The sequence below is a fragment of the Gadus macrocephalus genome, chromosome 18, assembly GCF_031168955.1.
Source record: "Gadus macrocephalus chromosome 18, ASM3116895v1".
NCBI classification, from domain to species: Eukaryota; Metazoa; Chordata; class Actinopteri; order Gadiformes; family Gadidae; genus Gadus; species Gadus macrocephalus.
The window spans coordinates 12,429,654-12,451,534 of NC_082399.1; the positions used below are offsets into that span (position 1 = coordinate 12,429,654).

Consider the following 21,881-nt stretch of genomic DNA (forward strand, 5'->3'; position numbering starts at 1 on the left):
ATGGATCGCTGTCAACCACCCTGAAATTGACGGTGGGCAGCTATGAAATAATTTGAGATCAAAGTAAATATTGTGCGATGGAATGCCCTCTAGAACAATTAGGTAAACCAAAGGAGAAATGGACTTCGCTGAAAGAATGGACCAGGTTTCTTTCTTAATTATTCAGAGCCTTCTTGGGTCTAGTCATGACATGAGTTTGTAACATAGCTAGGGATACTTGTAGACGTATTTGACACAGCCTTTGAATTTTTCAACTTTTGAGGCAACACTGATGAGAGAGCATGGATGAGAGAGAAAAGGTCAGAGACCCATCTTTCGAGTTCAAAATTGTGATCAATACACAACACTGAAATAAACTTTTAAGACCAAGGATTGTGTGAAGACACTAGCATTGTAACTTTTTAGTTCTGGTGTCCTAGGCATGGGCTCATATGAGAATAACAATAATTGGAATCATTGCAGTCTTTTCAAGACATGTAATTTGAGTTAACGCTATATAAAATAGAGGACTATCACTGATGGTAGAATTGGATCCTATATTATCATTGTTGAGCTCCGTCTCTTGCAGAGGCCTCTTCAAAACGCTGTGACACGTGTCACAGCAAGCTGATACCTGCCAAGTGTGTCTGTAGTTTAGCAGCAAAAGGCCAATAACTGAGAAAATGCTCAACACGGATCACGGATTTTATTGTTTTGAAACTAAACCGATTCATTTTCTGGAAACATCCTTCTCCATGTCAAACTTTATTTTTTTATCCCCGTACCTTCGATCTTTTACAGATATCATTCAGGAATTTCCAAAAGAAATGACCAAGAATGACTTCCATCAACAGAAAGAGAGAACTGCACAAAGTTATCAAAGTTATACATTATTACTTGCGTAAATCTGTTACAAATCTGCCACATTAGATATGTCAACATTAAAGCCTACAAACCCAGCTACGTAACGTATATTCTACAACAAGTGCATAACTTTACAAATGAAAACAGGGCCGAGTTATTTACAATTGATCGTCACAAAAAGTTTAGCGTCTCTTAACCATTTATCTTCAAAATTCTTAGTTATTTTTCCAACATACATGAAGATGTATCAACCTTTAAAGGGGAAGTTCAACCTAGTAAAAAGCATTTCTTGTTCTTAAAATCCCACACACACCAGAGTAGATGTTTAGGCTTTGTATGCATCCTACATGATCATAAATAAAGAATTACAAAAATATACCTCACTTCAAGCAGAGCCATTGCAAGAAAAGCAAACAGACATGGAATGGTATAAAAAGACAGAGCCATCTTAAAGTGGAAAGACACTCATCCATCAGCCCCAAGAGATACATCAACAAAAAGGGGAAAGTAGTTGTTCCTCAGGGGGTACCCTTTAAATTCAAAACATTGTAGTTTCAGTGATCAATCAGGCAATTCCTGAAATGTTGGGGTTCCTAGGAAGTGAAGGAAAGAGATGGGAATGGCTCGGATTCAGCTGGCAAGAGCAGTGTTTTTTCCTTAAAATAAAAACCGAAACATTTCCTTTTTTTTAGTTTAGGGACAAACAAAGCTTCTCTGAGGTTAATAAGTGTAAGCAAAACAAAGATGTAGGATGGTTTAATCCTCTTCAAGTCCATGTTGGAATATCGCCGTGTGTGTGTATGTGTGTGTGTGTGTGTGTGTGTGTGTGTGTGTGTGTGTGTGTGTGTGTGTGTACATTCAAAGCAACATATCAGGAGGGTGCAGGTTGTGTGTGTGTATGTGTACATTTCCCTTCCAGTCCTGCTCTGTAGAAATCAGAGCTACTTTTTCTTAGCATTGACGCTCTTGCAGACCCAGTTCATTCCTTCCTAAAAATGAAAGTAGAGAAGAGTGGCAAGAGTTGTCATGGTGAAATGGTTACACTGGCTGCATTCTCCTTGCGGCCATCTCGGTTCTACGCTGTAGGACCAAGATGGCCGCTAGGTGGACACAGCTAATGGAGAGACTAGAAGGGCACGTTTCGATGAGTCTGCCTGGTCGGACACAGGGGGACTCACCTGGATCCCCTCCCCAGTGAGGGCCGAGCAGGACTGGATCTGCCACACGCGGTCCCGGATGGTGTGCAGGTTGAGGCCCTCGGCGATCTCCGACGCCGGGGCGGCGGTCAGCAGGTCCTGCTTGTTGGCGAAGATCAGCACGGGAACGCCATTCAGCTTCTCCTCATCCAGCAGCTCGGCCAGCTCCTGTAGCACGCGCAGAACAGAACACACGCACACACATTTGTGGTAGGAAGGGACTCTACGTACTGCCTTAAAAGAAACAGATTTATAGTAGAGCATTGCTGGAAGGTGTCTAGCAATATTCGTAGGAGAAATAATAGTTGAAATACCTGCCCCGTTTCCTCAAATCTCTTTCTGTCAGCACTGTCGATGACATAAATCTGAAACACAATGGTGGGTTGCTTAAACATGGTAGCCTGGCCAGTCGGCATGTAGCAAACACAGGGCCTGTATCTTAGAATAAAAAGTACTCACTAGGACATCAGTGTTCTCAAAGTAGTTTCTCCAGTAAGGTCTGATCTTCCTCTGGCCGCCGATGTCCCAAACATTCAGCTTAAAACCTTGAGACTGCACGCTCTTTATGTTGAAACCCTGAATTGTTTCAAATAACAAAGAAGAGCTTGTTCCCCTTGCACATGTCCGGAAGATCAACAGAAACACATTATGGGACGAGTGTTGATTGTTAGTACTTACATTGGCATCGTAGTTGCCAAAACGAGATTATAAATGGTTTTATACCTGTGTGGGTGTGATGTGGCTGATGTCCTCGGACGCTAGCTGCTTGAGCAGGGTCGTCTTCCCTCCATTATCCAGACCCAGTAAGAGGATCCGAACCTCCTGGTCTGGCGTGCTCTTCAGTTTGCGCAAAATCGACAGCAATCCCTGCAACGAAGCCATCGGGAGGAATAAATCAGTAAGCTGAGCCGAATCCACCATCAGATACTACTTGCCATCGAACAGGGGCAGGCATTGTGGTTGTAAAATGCCTTAGAGTGACTGTGGAGCGGTATCCCTTCCACCAACATCACAGGCCAATGTCCATCCTTTCCTAGTTAAAGGATGCGCTACCACACTTAAATCCAAAAGCACAGACAAGCAGGCTTACAATAGTGGATCTTGTGTCTGACTGGTTAAATTAGAAAATATATGCTATTGTGATATTCGAGATCAAGTGGGGGTGGCTGGTACACAACAGATCGGGACTTACAGATAGCTCGTCCGCTAACGGGCTAGGCTAATCTCCCGTGATAAATGAACGGAGCAACAGGAGAAGGCGTTTGCAGGAAAAATCTGTATTTATCCTAAAGACGCCGGGACGAGGACGTCCAGAGGGACCAAGCGAAATCAACTTGTTCATACTGTTGTCAAGTCGACACATACCGGAGTAATTATTTCAAAAGGAATATCCAAATATCACAATAAATGAAACTCACCATCTTGTTGCCTTATCTCCCCAAGACGCTGCCGAGGGTTACTAGGGGGGATGACGTACCACGCTCAGAACGCCGCGCGCCTCCGTCGTCCGCCGGGGCAGTGTTGCCAGATTGGGACAGATTTCCCGCCCAATCTGGCAACAATGGCTGCAGCCCGCTACACTGCCGCTTCAGCTTAGATGCTAGTTTGATGTTTTGGTTTGTTGTTTACACATACATCTATCATACATATATTGTCTGAATGCACTGTATGAATATCATTTTTTACAGCATTAGTAATTATAGATATGTCGTCATTCCTGCACATCATTTTATATGTACAAAACAGTGTGTTAATGCTTGTCTTATTGTCGGGAATTCATAATTATTACATCATTAATCAAGAATTATTATGCACTTGACTGTAAACTGGATGAACTGCATAGATCTTCGACTGGGAACTGCCCCGGATTCTGATTGGACGACAGTTCGCCACGTGCGCATACAAGACAATGATACAAGACCCATAGATTGTTTTTTCAGGTTATTTTGTATCACGCGTTTAAGAGGACTCGGAGAGGTATGTAGACTATTTTTGGAGTTACAGATTATACCACAGTTCATTTTACCGGCGTGACATACAGCTGAAATGTCGATTCTCTCTGGCAAACACATCCCAGTAATGGGAGTAGCAGTTGCATCACCCTATGTGGTCCGACTGGCTGACGTTAGCAGCCTACACATATACCAAGGAAACAGACCGTAGACTTGTTAAGAAGACAGCGTATTCGAACAAACTTTTTGAAGGCTTTGTTAACGTTGGGTTAATGTGTGCAACACCACGGCTGGTGTTATGATCAGTCGGGGCTATTTCTGTGCAGCATTTTGAAGTACAGGTGACAGGAAGCAAGTCCTCCAAGTAAAATGGTTTTAAAGATTAACGCTTGCAACACGACTTGCATGTGTAGTTTGTCAAGCAGAGGGAGAGGCCACGTTATGCCAGCCCTGACATGTGGCCCACATTTTATAACTGTTTTTTCGTATTGCAGTCTGTAGCATAGTATACATCGTATGCTATAATATGACACAGCCGTTCCTACCAGCTGCAGCTGCTATCTTGACCCTCATCTGAAAACAAACAGCTCCAGCCGCAGCCGGTTTGATCCCCGTAGGTTCGAATCGACCTCGGGACAGGGGTGCCTCCAAGCGCGCCCCCCCCCCCCCTATTGGAAAATCTAATCTATAATGGTGCAATCATTGTAATGTATAAATTGTGTTTTTCCACAAAAGTTTTCTGCTAAGGGAGAATTCCCCCTGATCCCCCACATTAAGAATGTTCTGCAGGTGCCATTGCATCCTCTCCTGACAATCTGTCTTTTTGGCTGATGTGTTGTTCTGTTGATTGCCCCTGCGGTTTGATAGGGAATAGCTACTACTATGATACAATCATAGACTGTAGTTACAATGCGTTGATTGGATCCTTGACAACATTCACCTTGATTGTAACAAACATAAATCTAAGCCTTGTAACTACGCGATTACTTTTTGGTAAATGGCTGTTGTAGGTCAATGTTTTCTCGTGTAAATCCCCTCAAGAGCAGTGGTTGCGAAGGGGCAAACTTGGCCATGTTTACTCTGGAATAGTTTATTTATAGTTAATTTATATCTCAAAGGCTTTAGGTCATTGACCTAGAGTTCAATTAGACCCATGGATAAGTTGAAAATGAGAATATCCGGACAGATTTTTCAAGACAGATTTGATCTAAATCAGTTGATCCTTGAAGTCTGGATTTAGTTAACAGGAAGAGTCTGCACCTTGCCCTTTATTGATCATTATTTTAGTAGCAAAACATTGCATAATGTCCTCCAGGTGTCGACTGAAGCTATTTGGGAAGCCAAATTCAGTTGGAGCTTGCAGTGGTGAAGAGAACAGCACCATCATGTCTGGGGGCTCGTTTGACATCGACGCGCCACGATGGGACCTAACCACGTTCACAGGGCGACTGAAGCACTTTTTTAACATTACGGATTTCACAACGGCGCTCTTGCCGGATTCGCGCCTGGACGAGGCCAAAGCGTTGGTAGAGAGCTGCAGGTAATCTTCACTCATCGTACATTATGCCCAAAATATTGGGATCATGTAGATGCCATGCAGTGTTGTGTTGCATTTCTGTGGCCTGTAAAAGCATTGTTGTTAGTGGTCCTGCAATTAATTTATATAGTGTCTGTGCTTTGATTCTACCTTTTTGTTTTTTTGTCCGGTATGGTTGATCAAATAAAAAAAATATGTTGATTTTCTTGCAACATGTTGATATTGCTTGTGAAACATAACCATGTGTTTCGTATGAACTCGTATCCCTGGACTCTGATTCCCATCCGGACCTCTGCAGGGCGGGCTCTGTTCCCCCAGGAACCCCAGAGGAGCAGCTCCACTACGCCAAGAAGCTCTACGACTCGGCCTTCCACCCGGACACGGGGGACCGCATGAACATCATCGGCCGCATGTCCTTCCAGGTCCCCGGGGGCATGGCCATCACCGGCTGCATGTTGCAGTTCTACAGGTTGAACCACACACATTGCACACACACAGCGGAGACAATGGGGTTCTGTTTGGCGTTGTCCTCCTAACTCTCGTGTCTCCCTCCCAGGACGGTGCCTGCCGTGGTGTTCTGGCAGTGGGTGAATCAGTCCTTCAATGCCCTGGTGAACTACACCAACCGCAACGCCGCGTCGCCCATCACGTCCAAGTGAGAGACATGCAGGGGGAGACACGGTGGACGAGGCACATGATTAAAGCCCTCTGAGGGGGTTCCAAGCAGTGCTTGTGGTTCAGTAAATAGTCAAGTCGATTTCACAGTGCAATGTCACTGATCGCCATAAGTATGTTTTATCCCAATATTATATATGGGGAGAACAAGCCATGGTTATAAAGCTACTGTTCTGCAATGTTGAATAGCTCAGTGCATGTATGGTTTATGCCCCTCTGACTGAGCGAGTCAGTAGCTAGGATCAATAGTTGAAGCCTTAAGTCTGCATCTCCTTAGTTTCTCCCAGAACTAGGTCGCTGTGTTTACCGGTGCTCTCGTTCACATATTTCCACAACCTGCAAAACCTGTGGCTTGCAACGATTTAGGAAAATGTTTTCCTTGTTAATTAGACAAAGCCAGTTATTTATACGACTATGGGAGGGGAAACCATCCCAAGTATTGCGTTAAGCTGATTATAATTGGTCCTGTCACGTGTTCATGTGGTCTGGCTCCAAATTAATTCAATTGGTCATGCTTTGATTTCTTTTTTATAATTTTCCTGTTTTTATTCCAGCCAGATCGGAGTAGCCTATTTAACCGCCACCACCACAGCCTTGGCTACGGCCGTCGGACTCAACCTCTACACAAAGGTATGAATCCTCCCATTCCCCTTCAAACCCCCCTCCAGAAGACCGTTTGCTGTGTGCACAGGCCCTAAGGCAACAACACAGTCCCAGCCCTCACTCACATTCCCCATCAGTGGGGAGGAATGACGTCTCGCCCAGCCGGACAGGGGGATGTGCGTGTTCCGACCCTGGGCTGTGATGGAGGCCTCGCGAGCCTCTGACCCGATGCTGTTGTCTTACAGAAAGCCCCGCCCCTGGTCGCCCGCTGGGTCCCGTTCGCAGCTGTGGCCTCGGCTAACTGCGTCAACGTCCCCATGATGAGGCAACAGTGAGTCAGCCGGTTCTGGTACCCCCGTGTTGACGGAGCGGGACCCGAGTTGTTTATCTGGTTTGGTTTTATTGAAGGTTACTGAGATGTGGATGTTGGCAGAGGAGTTAGTCTGTTAGAGGAGTGTTCAAATAAATAAATACTTAAGCTATTCATGATTTTATTCACCAATAATCTCGGTTGAACTTTATATTATTATTTTGTTTATGGTTCTTTTTTGTATTTGTATTTGTCTCTTCTCTCAGGGAGATCCTGAATGGCATTGCAGTCACAGACGAGAACGGCAACAAGCTTGGTCATTCTAAGGTAGGTCTTCCGGCTTTGGTTTGTATTTATTTTCAAATGGGAGCGTCTAGGTCTTGTAACCACCAGCTTATGCCTCATGCACCTGGGTAGGGGATCACTGGTTAAACTATTAGGACATTGGCTTATCTAAAGCTTTAGCGGTGTACCTGCTAGGATGAACACTGACGCGGCTGGAGATCACGAGTTTGGATCTAGCCAAAGCTTTATTTTATTTATATATATATATATATATATATATATATATATATATATATATATATATATAATTTTATTTGAATATTTTTCTAAAAATGATTTAATTTGATGTAAGCATTAAATCATGGGTTCTACCAATATTGGAAAATTCAAAGGGGTGGGGATGTGGTCATAGTGGGACACTCCTGAGTGGTTTACTCCGCTTATACCCCATTAACCAACCACAATTTCATCTATAACATCATCAGCTGAAATTTAAATATACTCCAAGGAGCTTTGAGCATATTGTTTTTGCCTGGTAATCTGGTAGAAACTTGTATTTTACCGTTGTATTAAATGTATTGATTTCTAGCATTTTAACCAAAAAGCAAAGTATGAAACAATGATGTGGTAATAATTCTTCTTTTCGGTATAATGCTTTATGATCCAACTCTCTTGTTTTACTCTCTAGAAAGCAGCAGTTAAGGGCATTTCTCAAGTGGTCCTGTCAAGGATTACAATGGCAGCGCCTGGCATGAGTATGAACCTTTTTTTATTATTTTTGCATCCTTATGTACATCTATCATCGATTAGTTGATTTGCATTGTATACGTTTTGGTCTTATGTTGCCTTTTGTCCCCGTCTTAGTCATTCTTCCAATCATCATGCAGAGGCTAGAGAAGTACAAGTTCATGCAGGTAAGAACCTTATCCTACACTGCCACGTCTCGTGAAATGCACACCAATAGATGTTTTATGTATGCATTGTATGGATGTATTTATATGTATTCAAATATTATCTATTTTCTTTCCTTGTTTTATAGAAAATTACATATCTTCATGGGCCACTCCAAGTGATGTTGGTGGGCGTGTTGTAAGTAGGAACGAAGTGGAAGTTGTTATTTTTTGACCGTCCTATTTTTTTTTTGGTTTAAGTAAGGGGGTGTCGACTGATCCAAGTGGTTTGTTTGTCCCCTGCAGCCTGGTGTTCATGGTCCCGGCCGCCTGCTCCCTGTTCCCCCAGAACTGGTAACTAGCCCGTTACACATGTTAAGCGTTGCACCATCCCTTGGCCCTCGCCTTATCATCACCGATGGCCAGTTGGATCGCTGGTTGGAGGACATTATCTCTTACTGGTTTCTTTCCCCTCCCAGCTCCATGGCGGTGTCGAAACTGGAGCCGGAGTTGAGAGACTCCATCAGGGGGCGCTATGGCGAGAGTGTACAGCACGTCTACTTCAACAAGGGCCTTTGAAGAGGAGGCTACTACTGTGTCTCTGATATTTGATGCCAGGACAGTGACGATGCTGTTGTACACGGTGCTTAGTAGTGATGGTAGCGGTTTCAAATGGCTTCTCTCTCTCTCTCCCTCTCCCTCTCCCTCTCCCTCTCTCTCGTGTGTGTGTCTATTCGAGGTGCATTGTTATTTCATCTTTCCTTTTTGGTAGTTCTCCTTCAGCTGACCTGACTTACTTTGGACCCAACCGGGTTGTCCATTCCCTCGTCTATATCCAAAATGCGTGGTATGTCGTTAGCCCCGACGATAAACCATACCCTCAGGAACAACATACTACGTTGCTGGAACAATTAGGCTAAAAAGGACAATACACGTGGATGCATCATGACAACATGGGTGTGTTTCGTTTTGAACAATAATAATGTTCAACCGCTTACAATGCGATTTTTGTCCTTCCTAATGCTTTTTACCTCAATGAGGGCCTTGCCTTACCTGTGAGCCGTTGTAAGAGGACTACTGCTATCAGACTGCTCTTCGTACACCATTGTCAGTGTTTTTAAACAGTGATTATTAATTTCCCTTCAATTCTGTGCCTCTTTTGTGGTCGGTGTGATGCTGCTGCTATGCATTAAGTATCGACTGATTTTACTGTGAATTCAATAATTTGTGTGCATTGGTTTATGGTTTAAATCAGCCTGTTCAAACATAAATCGCCAAATCGTAAAAAAAATATGGTATTGTTTATTGTGGACTTAATAAGCTTTGATAACATGTTTGGAAATCTTTCGTGGTCTTTTATACATTTGAATAGAAGGCCCTCCATAGAGTAGACAGAGTTTACTACAAAATAATGTAAAGCAGAATGAGATTTTTATATATCTATAGATGTAGAACTCTTGATAGAGATGGAGAAAGAAATCTCTATAGATATAGGCTATAGATTTAAATAACATTAATACCCTCTGCCTTTGATGGTTGCATAATAAAACAAGAAAAATATATGCAGCATAGAAGTCAGTCTTTAAGATCCACTGGCCTTGCCTAGTGCCTGAACAGAACCAGCCAATAGCGCGAGCGCCCACAGCTGGACATATTGTTACCGAAGGGGGCGGAGTCGTGAGGGCAGCTTTATAAAAACGCCTTGATCCCCTAACAAAAACAGTCCCACTAGACAGGCTGGAAACCATATACGTGCGAACGTTGACAACAGGCTGCGGTAACTTGTACTGTTTATTTTTGTGCTCACAGTATTCAAACTAGCTGAAGTATTTAGCCAATCCATTAGGGGAGATCGTGAGCACAGCCCGCCGTGAGTGTTGACATCGGTAGGTCTTTTGCAACAGGGCTCTCATTGGATCTTGCTTCAACGTTCTGCGCCACATATAGTGACAAAGAGACCCCACTAAAAAAATGCCGTTTTCAATGAACGGCTTGGTTTGCACGCTGGCTGTGTTGATCCTGTGGCGGGCAGAGGAGCTAACAGAGGCGTGCAGCTGTGCCCCCGTGCATCCGCAACAGGCGTTCTGCAACGCGGATGTGGGTAAGTAACGCTAGTGCGCAGCAGCATTAACTGTTGTTTACATAGTCGCTATCGCATTGACCCGTGTGATTTGATGTTTTTCGGCATTTTCTAATTAATTTATTCTCACTCACTATTCCGCCAATCACTGGTTTGGTTTGGTTGGGAAGGGTGTTGCTGCACAAGGCCATATGTCCCATAACAGTTTGGGGAGTCATTACATGGCATTCAAATAAAATGGCACAATGATAAACTCATGGAAGTCGTGTTGATCCTTAGATTACCTATATTTTGAACTTGAGACGTTTATTATTAAAAACAAAAGAAATAAAAAAAGATATTGTCTGTTCTCTCTGATTTGCCACAATGATTTACAACTGCGCGCGCCGCGCACACAATTGCGCATAGACTCATTCAACTCTTATCCCAAGCTCCGTTTGTGGCCCCTTGGAACAACGTTTTGGTTTTGTCACAATACGGATGACCTTCTCGGATATGATATATTGAATGGGTTAGTCGGACCTAGATCGCAGTCTTTAATTTGTTATTCTATTGTTGTGATTACACAAGACAACAAGGCCCTCTTTAAAGGGAACTATGCATGTTTACCAAGGCCCTTTTGGTATTTATTGAAGACTGGACGCGTTTCCAGTAGCCCCCAGGACAACGTGGCAGAGACGGCCCGCAAAACTGTATGGGGAGGAGGGCGGGGGGGGACCAGCCTGGGTGACAAGAGAGGGATACAAAGAGGAGAGTCAATCTGCGTACTGAGAGGAATGTAATGACAACTCCTTAACCACGGAGTCAAGCCACCAGCTCCCTGCCTTTCCATCGCTTCTTCCTCCTCCCCAAGTCCCTCTCTTCTCTCGATCTTTTCTTTGAGGAGTGGTGCAGGACAGGAATTGTAGGAATGTTGCTGGGGGTTTCCAGACTTTTCCCCAGGACAATCACGCACACACACACCCTCACAGTGGGGACTTTCAATAAGCAACATCAAAGTTGCTGCACTGGTAGCCTGTTAGTTCACACCTCATTTACACATGTACACAGATAACACGCAAGCACCCCCACCTCCCTGCCCATTGCTTGGGCAGCATTCGGAGCGCTTGGATTGGCTCTCGCATCACCGTGGACGGTCTGAAGCCATCTGGCGGCACATCTGGCCAGGGCATGCTCTGGAGGAAATGGCACAATAAAAAAATCACTGCCGTCTCAAATATGCACAGTATTCACCAAGAAAATGATTCCAAGGAATAATTCTCTTTCGGAGACGCTCCTTGTTAGTCTGGGGCCCTCATACCTTCCATCTCACACTCTCCACGTAGCCCGCCTGATGATGCATTTCATGCACACCCACAAACAGGTTAAAAATAACGTTGTTCCTCTTCATTATTGACCAATGACTGTGACTCAGTCTCGGCGCTGGCAAGCCGAGAGCGTATGATGTGTCAGAGGGGTTTGTGTGCCTTTCGTTAACACTTTGAGGCAGATCTGTGGTTCTTTTAAAGCCATTGCCTAGTCCTCTGTTGCCTGGCCTTGGTAAGCGCTATACGTTAACCCCAGTCGACTAGGAGGAGGATGGCATAGGCCATGCCGCAAAGATGTGAACGGTAAAAACAAAGGTGACTAAGGTGATGAAAACCTGCTTTGTGGTTGTGTCTGCTGCCCAACATGAATACCAATGAACACCGGCGCTATTGACAAACATATGTATTAATCATGTGCGTGCTGAAGGATGCGGGTTGTGGTGTTCCAGCGACGAGTACAGAGTGATTGGTGTGCGCACGGGCGGTCTGTTGTTCTCTCAATCCGCTGGCCGCAGAGGGGAACTTCCATTTTTGCCTGGCGGCCAGGCCAGACTGTCCTCCTCCTTAGTCTAATTGGAGGAACTTCATAGTCAGCTTCCCTTCCTGGGAACGTGGTCCACTGGGCACCTGACTTGGCACTGAGGAGTTCTGTGGAACTGTTTTGTTTACCCGGGGCTGCCCATAAACAAAAATTTACTTCCTAAGGGAAAAATGCTCAATGGAGTCTTGTTTATAATAACATGTATTCAATTGATGCCTTGCAAACTGAAGCATTTCTACAATAAAATGGGTTTCACACTTAAATTAAGTTTTCTCTCTGTGAAATGACACATACTTGTGTAGTGTCACGGTCCCAATCAATGAAATCCTAATAAAGGTGATACGCTTGATGTAGCCTTTTGTTTCCATGTCGGAGCAGAATAAGGACATGTCTGCTAGAAACACCAGCAGAAACGTGATGGTGAACTTTATATTCTGTCCATGTTTGGAAGACACATTGGGTCTTTCCTCCCTGGTTAGCACAGTACCATGTTGTATTGTCAACTAAATATGAACGATACAATTTGGCATCAAATCAATGTGAGCTCCTCCGCAGGACATTGCAGACCTTGTCACATGACAGAAGTAAGACCCAAGTTTACCCCGTCTATAATCCTGCAATCAGGTAACCACAACCCTGTGGGATATCAATCCTGAACTCCTTGAAGTGACGACACCTGTGATTGGCGGGTTAAGCAACCCTCAAAGCAAAGTGAACCAAACATTAAAAAAAAAAGACCAGCTCCCAGCAAGGGGCCTCGCTTTTTTCTGATAACCACAGGGGTGGGGGGGGGTGGGATGGAAAATATTACGCGGTGCTACTTGTGCACATGTTTAATCCATTAAACATGGCACTGGGGGGTACTTATAATGTGGGTCAGCTGGTGGTTTGTGTAAATGGGGGGGGGGGGGGTTAGTATTAATGCCAATCTCTCACTCAACAGGTCTCTTAGTACTGTAGTAGCCTAGTTATAGGCCGAGGTCTGTTTTGAAATTTCCACTGTACATCATGTGGTCTGCAGCTTCCATCCGACAAAAGGGTTTGGGGTTACAAAGGAGTAGTCTGTCCCAGTGTTGCATGGGGCCACACCAGGGAGCAGACCTGCCTGCAATGCGCACACCGAGGTAAACAAGGGGTCATCTTCCACAACGGCAGCGGGCAGCAGAGCCCTCTGCCTCTGTATTCCGTCCTGCTAACTGCTGCTCATTAGCTGGAGGCTCAGAATGAGGTCAGGAAGTGAGAGCGGAAAAACTGAATGGAATGCAGCAGTGAGAACACACGCAGCACGCAGCAGCCAGGTATACTGTGTTTATGTACGTGGACCCTGGCTGTTCCTGCGTGTTCACAGAGGCCTCAAGATGAAAGGGAACATTGCGGACGTTTAGGGAACGAGGTTTGAGTGGCACTTGTTGAACCGCGTGAGGCCTGTTTAGTAAAGAATCTCACTAGCACAAGCTAATCAAGAGGCTCTTTTGGGTGGTGTGACCAAGCTATCGGGTCTGAGCGGTGACGTATGCAAAGAACACAGAGGATCTGGTGGTGTGGGTGCTTTGGCCGAGGGGTGTGAAGGAGCAGCATTGTGAGCCATTGTTGACTTGATGAGCTGTGAGCGCCACCATATTTGTGTTTGCTCCAAGCGATGATCCCGCCCAATGGGTGTGAGCGCCACAGCAGTCCACCCTGTGCATTCGCGGATATGTGTGTCGCTCCAGGATGTTTTATGGATGACACCTTTTTATTTATTCTGAACATAAGCTTCCATACGCATAGATGGAGCGCACACACGCATGAAACTAGTTACTTGGATTTCGATGGATTTCGACAATACCAAAGCATTAGTACTTGCAATCCAGTTTATTTCGTAGACCTCCTTTTTAGAGCTATTTGCTTTGGATTTTGTTCCAACGTAGTACTGTATTCGTTTTTTTTTCCTGGTGTGCAAGACCAGTTCAGGATTTAGCATGATCCACATATGGTTATGCTTTCTATTGCGACATAATTTTCTCTCTTCCGGGGCTGTTATTCCCGGAGGACGTTAAATCTATAATATGTAATATATATATATGTATGTTTGTATGAAACTAGACAGCTATATAATCCTTATTTTAAAACAGGTTTTGTGGTCCATTTGCAGTTTCCCTATTGAGCCGAGCCAAAGAGGAGTTCAAAGCCTTAAACGGCAGTTTCTTTCTTGATAATGTTAACGTGAATTGGACCGTTTTACTTGAACTTCAATATGGCTCTGATCAAACTGGGTCACTAACCAGACTTTATAGGCCTTCATGTGGTTTAAGTCTTTAATAGCGCCAACAAAATGTTCTGTCACTGAAGTCTTTTTGTAGCAGGGTGGCAGAGTTTATGCAGTCTTGCACTCCTATTTCCCCTTTTTCACATCTGTGTTTCTGACTTTATTATGTGTGTATGTGTTTGCGTGTACACTTGTCTAGTCTGGGATAACCAGCACATGGTCTGACGCGGTCTGTTTTGTTCCGCTCCTGGCAGTGATCCGGGCCAAGGTGGTGGGCGAACAGGAGCTGGACGCTGGCAACGACATTTACGGAAACCCCATCAAACGGATCCAGTATGACATCAAGCAGATCAAGGTCAGAAGGGCGCCTCTCACTTTGGGGAAACTTCTATGTGATGGCAGAATCTGGATTCTTTATTTCAGTGATACCTCTAGTATCATTATGTGGACTCAAATCTCCAGCAACGTAGATGTAATGGAAACGATACCGTCCTACAGAGATACCCCAGGAGAATACAGGGTATATATATATATATATATATATATATATATATATATATATATATATATATATATATATATAATATACCCCGTATTCTCCTATAGTTGATATGCATAGATGTTCTGTTCACCTGCTTTCATATATAAGACCTGGACCTGTAGAAATACAATGTTTCACCAATAGCTTTAACGCATGATAGAATCACTTGTTATATATTATCGCAAAATGACCGGAATCGTGAATTCCCTGCCGATTCCGTCCCTGTCTATTCATTCGAACTGGAGCCCCCCAGAAATAGTTAAACCCAGAGGACATGACTCTGACCTGACCCAGTGGTGTTGCTTTGTGGTTAGATGTTCAAAGGGCCCAGCCGGGACATCGAGGCTGTTCTCACCGCGCCGGTGTCTGCAGTCTGTGGCGTTACCCTGGATACCAGCGGAAAGAAGGAGTACCTGATCTCAGGTCAGTGTTTATTGTACAATCCCTTCAATGTGCTACTTGCTATTTAGGCATGTATTTAGATGCAGGTCATTAAAGGGTGCGGAAACACCAAAATACTATTTCAGTTGAAAACCTTTCTGTTTGGGTTTCAGTAACTGTTCAGTAACATTTTTGTGTTGTTTTTTTTGGACCAATGTATGAAGTTGAGTTAAACAGTGGTAATTCTCTATGAACATGGGTGGTCTGCTACTTATGGCTGGAAACACTTTTCCAAAGGGGTACTTGGCCCAGAACTACACCTGGGAGTCAAACCCCCACCCTTAATCACTAGACCATCCATTGTTGTCGCTGAATAACAACAACGGTTAGATTGTTGTCTTCGGAATATACATAATTCTGGAGCAAGAAACCTCAATATCTTGGAACAAAGATATTCAGATGGGAAAGCAAGGAACAAAAAAAGATGCGGACAAGAACTCTGCATCAAAATATATCTCGAAAACTAGACAGACACACAGACAGACACACAGACACACAGACAGACAGACAGACAGACAGACAGACAGACAGACAGACAGACAGACAGACAGACACACAGGCAGACAGACAGACAGACAGACACACAGACAGGCAGGTGCAGGTGGAGACTGGTGGGCAGACGGAAGGTCTCTAGACAGGACATTTGGCGAGGTCGAGGATCAGCTGTTTATGTTATTATGGGTAATGATATGCTGCTACCTAAGCCCTCTGGAGACGGGAGTGAATGTGTACGTTCCTCTAGAGGGAGGATGTGTACGCCAGGGGTTGCCCTAACGGATGTTTTGCTTTGGTTCAAAACAGTCAACTAAATGACATTCGAAAAGACCATGAAGTGCATACCACGATACGACTCTCTTGTAGCACACTGGGCGTTCCAAGAGGCTGTATGAATATATGCTATTTATTCTGTGATTAAGGTGTTTATATATTGTCAAAGCGAGAACCTTAATGAGTTCAGTTAACAGGATCTAATCTACAACACTCAAATATTTACCTGCCCTTACTCCCTGCAAGACTAGAAGCACTCCCAGCTTCAGTGGTGACGGTTAAACACACATAGACATGAAATAAATAGACCTAGCAAGACGTGAAGGGAGGGGATAGAGAAGTGCACAGGAGCATGATCTCATGGCTGCTCTGGTTTCCTCATCGCGAGGCAACACTGGACCCGCAAACACTCGCCCCTAATTACAGAGTTGTAAGAGAGAGGAACTGCTGAAGCCAGCATTTCCTCTCTCTGGGAACCACGGTTTTGTTGATGATTTAGGACGTTGGAGCCATAGGCGAGCGCAAAACGACCACAAAGCCAGTCCACAAGTCGGGAGCGTTGCAATAAAAAACAACAATGTTTCTAGCAGTGAGGCATACGAAGGGTTTCAGTAAAGGATACAAGCGGGTACAGACTTTGTTTCTAGACTGGCGGGAGATAAGGCTTCCAACGTGTTGAGGGTTGCTCTGCAGACGGGAAGGGATGGTTGTGTAAGGCAGTAGGTGAGGGGAGGGCGCCAACCGGTATGCTAGCCTTCATCACAAGCAGGTACAAGATTTGACAAAAGCAGAAGTGTGTGGTGGGCGCTAAATGCCGGTTTTGCATCTGCGGTGGCTGGCCATCTGGTTCGGATTAAGACCAGCTGATTTTTTTTTTCCTTGTTTTTAGCTTTAATTTTTAAGAAATGATGACTGACGAAAACAAAAAGCCTTTCCAATAACCCTCGTTTCACCTGTGCTCAATCAGTTTGAGATTTACCAATCTTTTATTTATTTTATTAAATGTCAGGACTATTTGTCCTTCACTTTAGGCGATAAAGTAGTTTCCCTTGGCGTCATGTCTGTCCTTATCTAACCAGACGGTGTGTTCCAACCATAGACATTCTGCCTCCAGAACCCTTCAGATACCATGCAGTAGTAATCTTTGTGTGTTTTTGAATCCTTTGTGTTTTGGTGGTTTTATCTTTTATCCCCATCTGTCTGGCTCCTGTGCAGGCAAGGCCGAGAGCGGCGGACGCATGCATGTGACCCTGTGTGACTACATCATGCTGTGGGACAACATGAGTCCCACCCAGAAGAAGAGCCTGACTCAGCGCTACCAGATGGGCTGCGAGTGCAAGGTAGGTGCAGAGTGTGCAGAGGAAAGGTTTGCACTGCAGACATGACGGCGTAAAACCATGCCTTGACCTGAGGGACAAGTCTGAAGCAGGAATATTGGCTAGGTCCTGATGATGATCAAATGAAATAACCAATCTGTATTCGTTGGAGCGTAACATTTCAGTCGAAAGAGCGCATATAAATGGAACCACAAATATAAACACAGTATTTTGACTAAAAAACGCTTTACCACCAAGTCTGTTAATGTTCAACGAATTAACCCTCGACTGGACCAATGCGTTCATGACCAGCATTGATGAATGCATCAGAACCAAACCCCAACCCCACTTGGTGGGTACGTTGGTTGCAATTAGATGTCTCTTCTGCAGGTTAAGTGCACGCATTGCATGCAACCCTTCTCAGGATGCATCCAGTAGACTGCTGATTAAGCATGCTCTGGCACACATATCCTACCTTGATAAAACCGAGTTCAAAGGGCGTTTATAGTGGATGTTTGGCTGTCCTTTAAGTGTGTGTGTGTGTGTGTGTGTGTGTGTGTGTGTGTGTGTGTGTGTGTGTGTGTGTGTGTGTGTGTGTGTGTGTGTGTGTGTGTGTGTGTGTGTGTGTGTGTGTGTGTGTGTGTGTGTGTGTATAGATCGTTCGCTGCCCCACGCTACCCTGTGAGATCTCTGCTCCGGAGGAGTGTCTGTGGACGGACCTGATCATCGAGAAGCAGGTGTACGGTCGCCAGGCCAACCACTACGCCTGCGTCCGGAGGGCCGACAGCTCCTGCTCCTGGTACCGGGGCATTGCCCCCCCCAAGAAGGAGTTCCTGGACGCTGAGGACCCCTAGTCGTATGACCTGTCCGTCGGCCCACTGCACCAACTGAATTCAAACAAAAGAAAACTAAGAAAAAAAGAAGAATATATATGTGTTTAATGATTCCATCAGAAATGTTAAGGTTATTGATAAAACAGGCAGTGAATTTTATAAAGGCAACCTTAAAGTGTAGTTGTCACTAAAATGAGTTGTCGTTCTGAGAACAACTTCTGGTATCTAGTTTCCTTTGTTTATGTGGATCCTAGTCATTTTTGTCAACATTATGAGCGTAGAAATCCCTTCACTCCATCGCTATCCAATGGGTTTTTAGAAGAACAAAGATCTCCTTGTTCAACTCACCTCTCTGGTTCTCTAAGGTTTAGACAAGGGAATTGGATGTTATTCTCAGACATGGCAACACACATATGGCTTCATATGACATGGATTGGTCAAGTGATGATGTAATTCCTTCTGAGGCTGGCGTCAGGAGGTTATTAATTCTTAGAGAGACAGAGCACTTCCTGCCCCACGAAGCTCTTAACTTTGCTCTCGCCCCCCCCCCCCCCCCCATTATAAATATCTGAGCTATGGAAGATCATTTGTGACTTGTTGTGTATTTACTTTAAATTACCTCATTCTCCAGTTGTATTCCAAAGCCAAATTCCAAGTTGCCTTTTTTTATGATTGTCCTCCATATTGCTTGTCAAGTCCAAATCGTATCAACTGCTTCTCACATTCTTATATTTTTTAGAACCGGTTGGGCCCAACTGAACACTACCACACCACACTGCAGGTTGGGCCGTGTGCTAGAGGTGAACCTTGTATTGCATTGGAAAGGAGGAACACTAGCATTTGGTTAATAATAGTGTTCCTCATTCGGTCACTAGACCGTTCTGCACAAGAATCCAGCCTCTACAAGAGTCTTAACGAAGTACAACGTGTAACCACCACAACTTATAATGCACATTGATCCTTACCACCCTGTATCTTCCTTCACGTTTATATTTCTCTCCACCCTCCCTCCCCGCCCACATCTTTATTATGTAGCTGTACAGTGCCTATGCATATACTTTTATTAGTTGATCATTAATATCTACTGCGTTAGAACTATAATTGCACTTTGTTTGAGGATGAGTTCCAGTAATGACGAAGCCTGCGCACTTGCAGGCCATTTTTGTTATTCCTGAGATGGACCTCGGGCACAGCTTTTGACCCATAACTACCCATTTATTGCTCGCTTGTTCTATTATGATTTGTCATGAAAAGAGGAAGACAAAGGTACCACTTTCTGTAAAACAAAATGGCAGCAGTTGGAAGGTTATGGTATATAAGGGATAAGGGAGTTGAGATGTTATTCAATGTCTTTGTATTACCTGTAAACTCTGTAAAAGCCAACTACAATTTTTTTTTAAGATTTGCTGACCTAATCTTGTGGGGCGATATTAATATGTCGGAACATGCTCAATGTTGGCACAAGGCTTTAACGCTTGTTTTATCCAGTTTCTTCAATGTAATGATACCAAGCTTCATAGCAGCTCTAGAAAGCAAGTTAGCCAAATCGAGTTTACAGTGCTGTCTTCTACACCAGGCGACATAAACCATGAGTACGATGGAGTATTAGGGGCATAATTTAAAAAACATGTAAACTTCTCATTTTCTATTCCTTCAGTGTTCTATCTGTCAGGATTCGTGCGTATCTAGCTGTCGTTGAGACTGAAGAAGAGGATCTTGCGCTGGAGTAACGTGAGAGTAGGAGCGGTACGTCGCAGTACACGCAAGAGTCGAGAAGGTCAAAAAAGTTGGATAACTTGTGTCAGTAGCGGACTGTGCATGTGTTTTGTGCTTTGTGTTAGTCCAGGCGAAGGACATAAATATTCAGTATTATCAAATAAAAAACAAATGTTTGAAAGAAGATGGGCCCCGGCTGGTTTTATGTCTCTGGTGACTGGAGTTTGTCTCCCAAGAGATGGGAACTGATAACTTCAATGTCAGTCCTACTAGAAGAATGAAAGTGAGCACTTTAGCAACATATTATTATTCTTAAAGAGCATTGACTCTCACATATGATAATTGATACATATTCTTCAACCAGGAGCAAACATTCCTCAAAATACCTATTACTTTGTATTTTTTACATTGTCAAACACACCAAGCTGAGTAAGAGCTTCATTATGTTTTACAAAAAAGTCTTAAAAGAGTCAACAATTTGTCAGTAAATACTACAAATACATTTATCAGTCTGATTCATCACAACCTTAAGTTTACTATACCCTTTGGATGACGGTCATACACATGGTCTGTGTGTGACATGGCTGTAGGGGACTGGACATATCCAGAGGTTTTGTGTTGGTTGAGTGTGGCCGACCAAACACCAACACCATACTTAAAGAATTGCGGTGATCGAGGCAATGGGGAAAGTATTTCAGAAATGTGGACACATGATGGCTAAACTAAGTTGGTTTGTCATCCCAAACAAAACGACAATATCCACCCTCTGTGTCCATTGTGTTGATTATATTCCTTTTCATTCCACAGCAGAGTTCACAGGGCCGTCGGACTGCGGGTGTAAATTGGACAGTTGTGGGGGGGGCCCAAGGCAGATGGGGGCCCATGTAAAAAAAAAAGAAAATCTTTAGGAGTTTTTACCACCCCCTAGTGGTAGGAGCCGCAGACTGCGCTCTTGCTATTTTCCAAGACCATATTACTTATCTTCTAACAATCGTCATTTACATTGTACATGGTGCTATTGCGGCCCCCTAGTGGTAGTCGCATATTCTTTATACTCCTAGTGATGGTTCTACAATGCTTCTACACTACAAGGTTCAGTCTAGGTCCAGAAACCATTGCTGCTTTATTGGATCTATCAGCTATCGTTGCATATTTAATATAAGCCATTTATCAAATTGCAGAAATCCATATCCAATTTATTGATCCGTTTTCGGGACCTTTGGGATAAGTGGAGCTAAGATAGATGGATCACCTAAAGACATTATGCACACCAACAGATGGAGGAAGATACAGAGCCTTGAAAAATATTTTCTTATGCTTCATAATACAACAAAATAAATCGGACCGATGGACTATTTCCAGAGGGAAGATATTTGACATAGGTGTATTATGAATGCAGCCTTATTTGTGTCACCAAAAATCTAATCAAATAATTCTCAAGAGTCATTGAGATCAAGGCCAAACTGAATGAGGCCAGAGCACTGAGAGGAGAGAGTAGGGGTAGAGGAGAGGGAACGAGTGGAGAGGAGAGATGAGGGGTAGAGGAGAGGGAACGAGTGGAGAGGAGAGATGAGGGGTAGAGGAGAGGGAACGAGTGGAGAGGAGAGAGTAGGGGTAGAGGAGAGGGAACGAGTGGAGAGGAGAGATGAGGGGTAGAGGAGAGGGAACGAGTGGAGAGGAGAGATGAGGGGTAGAGGAGAGGGAACGAGTGGAGAGGAGAGATGAGGGGTAGAGGAGAGGGAACGAGTGGAGAGGAGACAAGGGTAGAGGAGGGGAGAGGGGAAAAGGGAGGAGGGTAG

At 44.2% G+C, this 21,881-nt stretch overlaps 3 protein-coding genes across 5 annotated transcripts; 2 read left to right on the forward strand and 1 right to left on the reverse strand.

The window, feature by feature from the left end:
- Window positions 1–683: 683 nt before the first annotated feature.
- LOC132446142 (ADP-ribosylation factor-like protein 3) lies at window positions 684–3,615 on the reverse strand. 3 transcript variants are annotated; one of them, XR_009522782.1, is made up of 6 exons: window positions 2,763–2,936; window positions 2,499–2,615; window positions 2,354–2,404; window positions 2,022–2,207; window positions 1,675–1,832; window positions 684–1,644 (listed from the first exon to the last, which is right to left on the reverse strand). XR_009522782.1 is itself a non-coding variant. In XM_060036286.1 (6 exons), exons 1-6 carry the CDS (start codon window positions 3,458–3,460, stop codon window positions 1,785–1,787), a joined length of 549 nt encoding a protein of 182 aa, XP_059892269.1. In that variant the 5' UTR covers window positions 3,461–3,615; the 3' UTR covers window positions 684–1,784. The 3 variants fall into 3 exon arrangements, 2 of the variants coding, with proteins under 2 accessions (XP_059892269.1, XP_059892268.1); XM_060036286.1 differs by adding an exon at window positions 3,458–3,615 and having other exon boundaries at window positions 684–1,832; window positions 2,763–2,906; XM_060036285.1 differs by having other exon boundaries at window positions 684–1,832.
- Window positions 3,616–5,053: 1,438 nt separating this feature from the next.
- Window positions 5,054–9,633, forward strand: sfxn2 (sideroflexin 2). Its single transcript, XM_060036278.1, has 11 exons — window positions 5,054–5,531; window positions 5,827–5,997; window positions 6,085–6,183; window positions 6,758–6,833; window positions 7,052–7,137; window positions 7,383–7,443; window positions 8,090–8,156; window positions 8,266–8,315; window positions 8,441–8,490; window positions 8,598–8,645; window positions 8,771–9,633. Exons 1-11 carry the CDS (start codon window positions 5,296–5,298, stop codon window positions 8,868–8,870), a joined length of 1,044 nt encoding a protein of 347 aa, XP_059892261.1. The 5' UTR covers window positions 5,054–5,295; the 3' UTR covers window positions 8,871–9,633.
- A 342-nt stretch (window positions 9,634–9,975) lies between these two features.
- timp2a (TIMP metallopeptidase inhibitor 2a) lies at window positions 9,976–20,266 on the forward strand. Its single transcript, XM_060036279.1, has 5 exons — window positions 9,976–10,392; window positions 14,722–14,822; window positions 15,323–15,431; window positions 17,433–17,557; window positions 18,190–20,266. Exons 1-5 carry the CDS (start codon window positions 10,263–10,265, stop codon window positions 18,385–18,387), a joined length of 663 nt encoding a protein of 220 aa, XP_059892262.1. The 5' UTR covers window positions 9,976–10,262; the 3' UTR covers window positions 18,388–20,266.
- Window positions 20,267–21,881: the final 1,615 nt, after the last annotated feature.

Coding starts and splice junctions, on each gene's coding strand:
- sfxn2 (XM_060036278.1), top strand. CDS start 5,296: ATGTCCTCCAGGTGTCGACTGAAGCTATTTGGGAAGCCAAATTCAGTT. Junction 5,532..5,826: donor GCGTTGGTAGAGAGCTGCAG/GTAATCTTCACT, acceptor GGACCTCTGCAG/GGCGGGCTCTGTTCCCCCAG. Junction 8,316..8,440: donor AGAAGTACAAGTTCATGCAG/GTAAGAACCTTA, acceptor CTTGTTTTATAG/AAAATTACATATCTTCATGG.
- timp2a (XM_060036279.1), top strand. CDS start 10,263: ATGCCGTTTTCAATGAACGGCTTGGTTTGCACGCTGGCTGTGTTGATC. Junction 10,393..14,721: donor GTTCTGCAACGCGGATGTGG/GTAAGTAACGCT, acceptor CGCTCCTGGCAG/TGATCCGGGCCAAGGTGGTG. Junction 15,432..17,432: donor GAAGGAGTACCTGATCTCAG/GTCAGTGTTTAT, acceptor GCTCCTGTGCAG/GCAAGGCCGAGAGCGGCGGA.
- LOC132446142 (XM_060036285.1), bottom strand. CDS start 2,921: ATGGCTTCGTTGCAGGGATTGCTGTCGATTTTGCGCAAACTGAAGAGC. Junction 2,616..2,762: donor GCCACATCACACCCACACAG/GTATAAAACCAT, acceptor GAAACAATTCAG/GGTTTCAACATAAAGAGCGT. Junction 2,208..2,353: donor GATTTGAGGAAACGGGGCAG/GTATTTCAACTA, acceptor CGCGTGCTACAG/GAGCTGGCCGAGCTGCTGGA.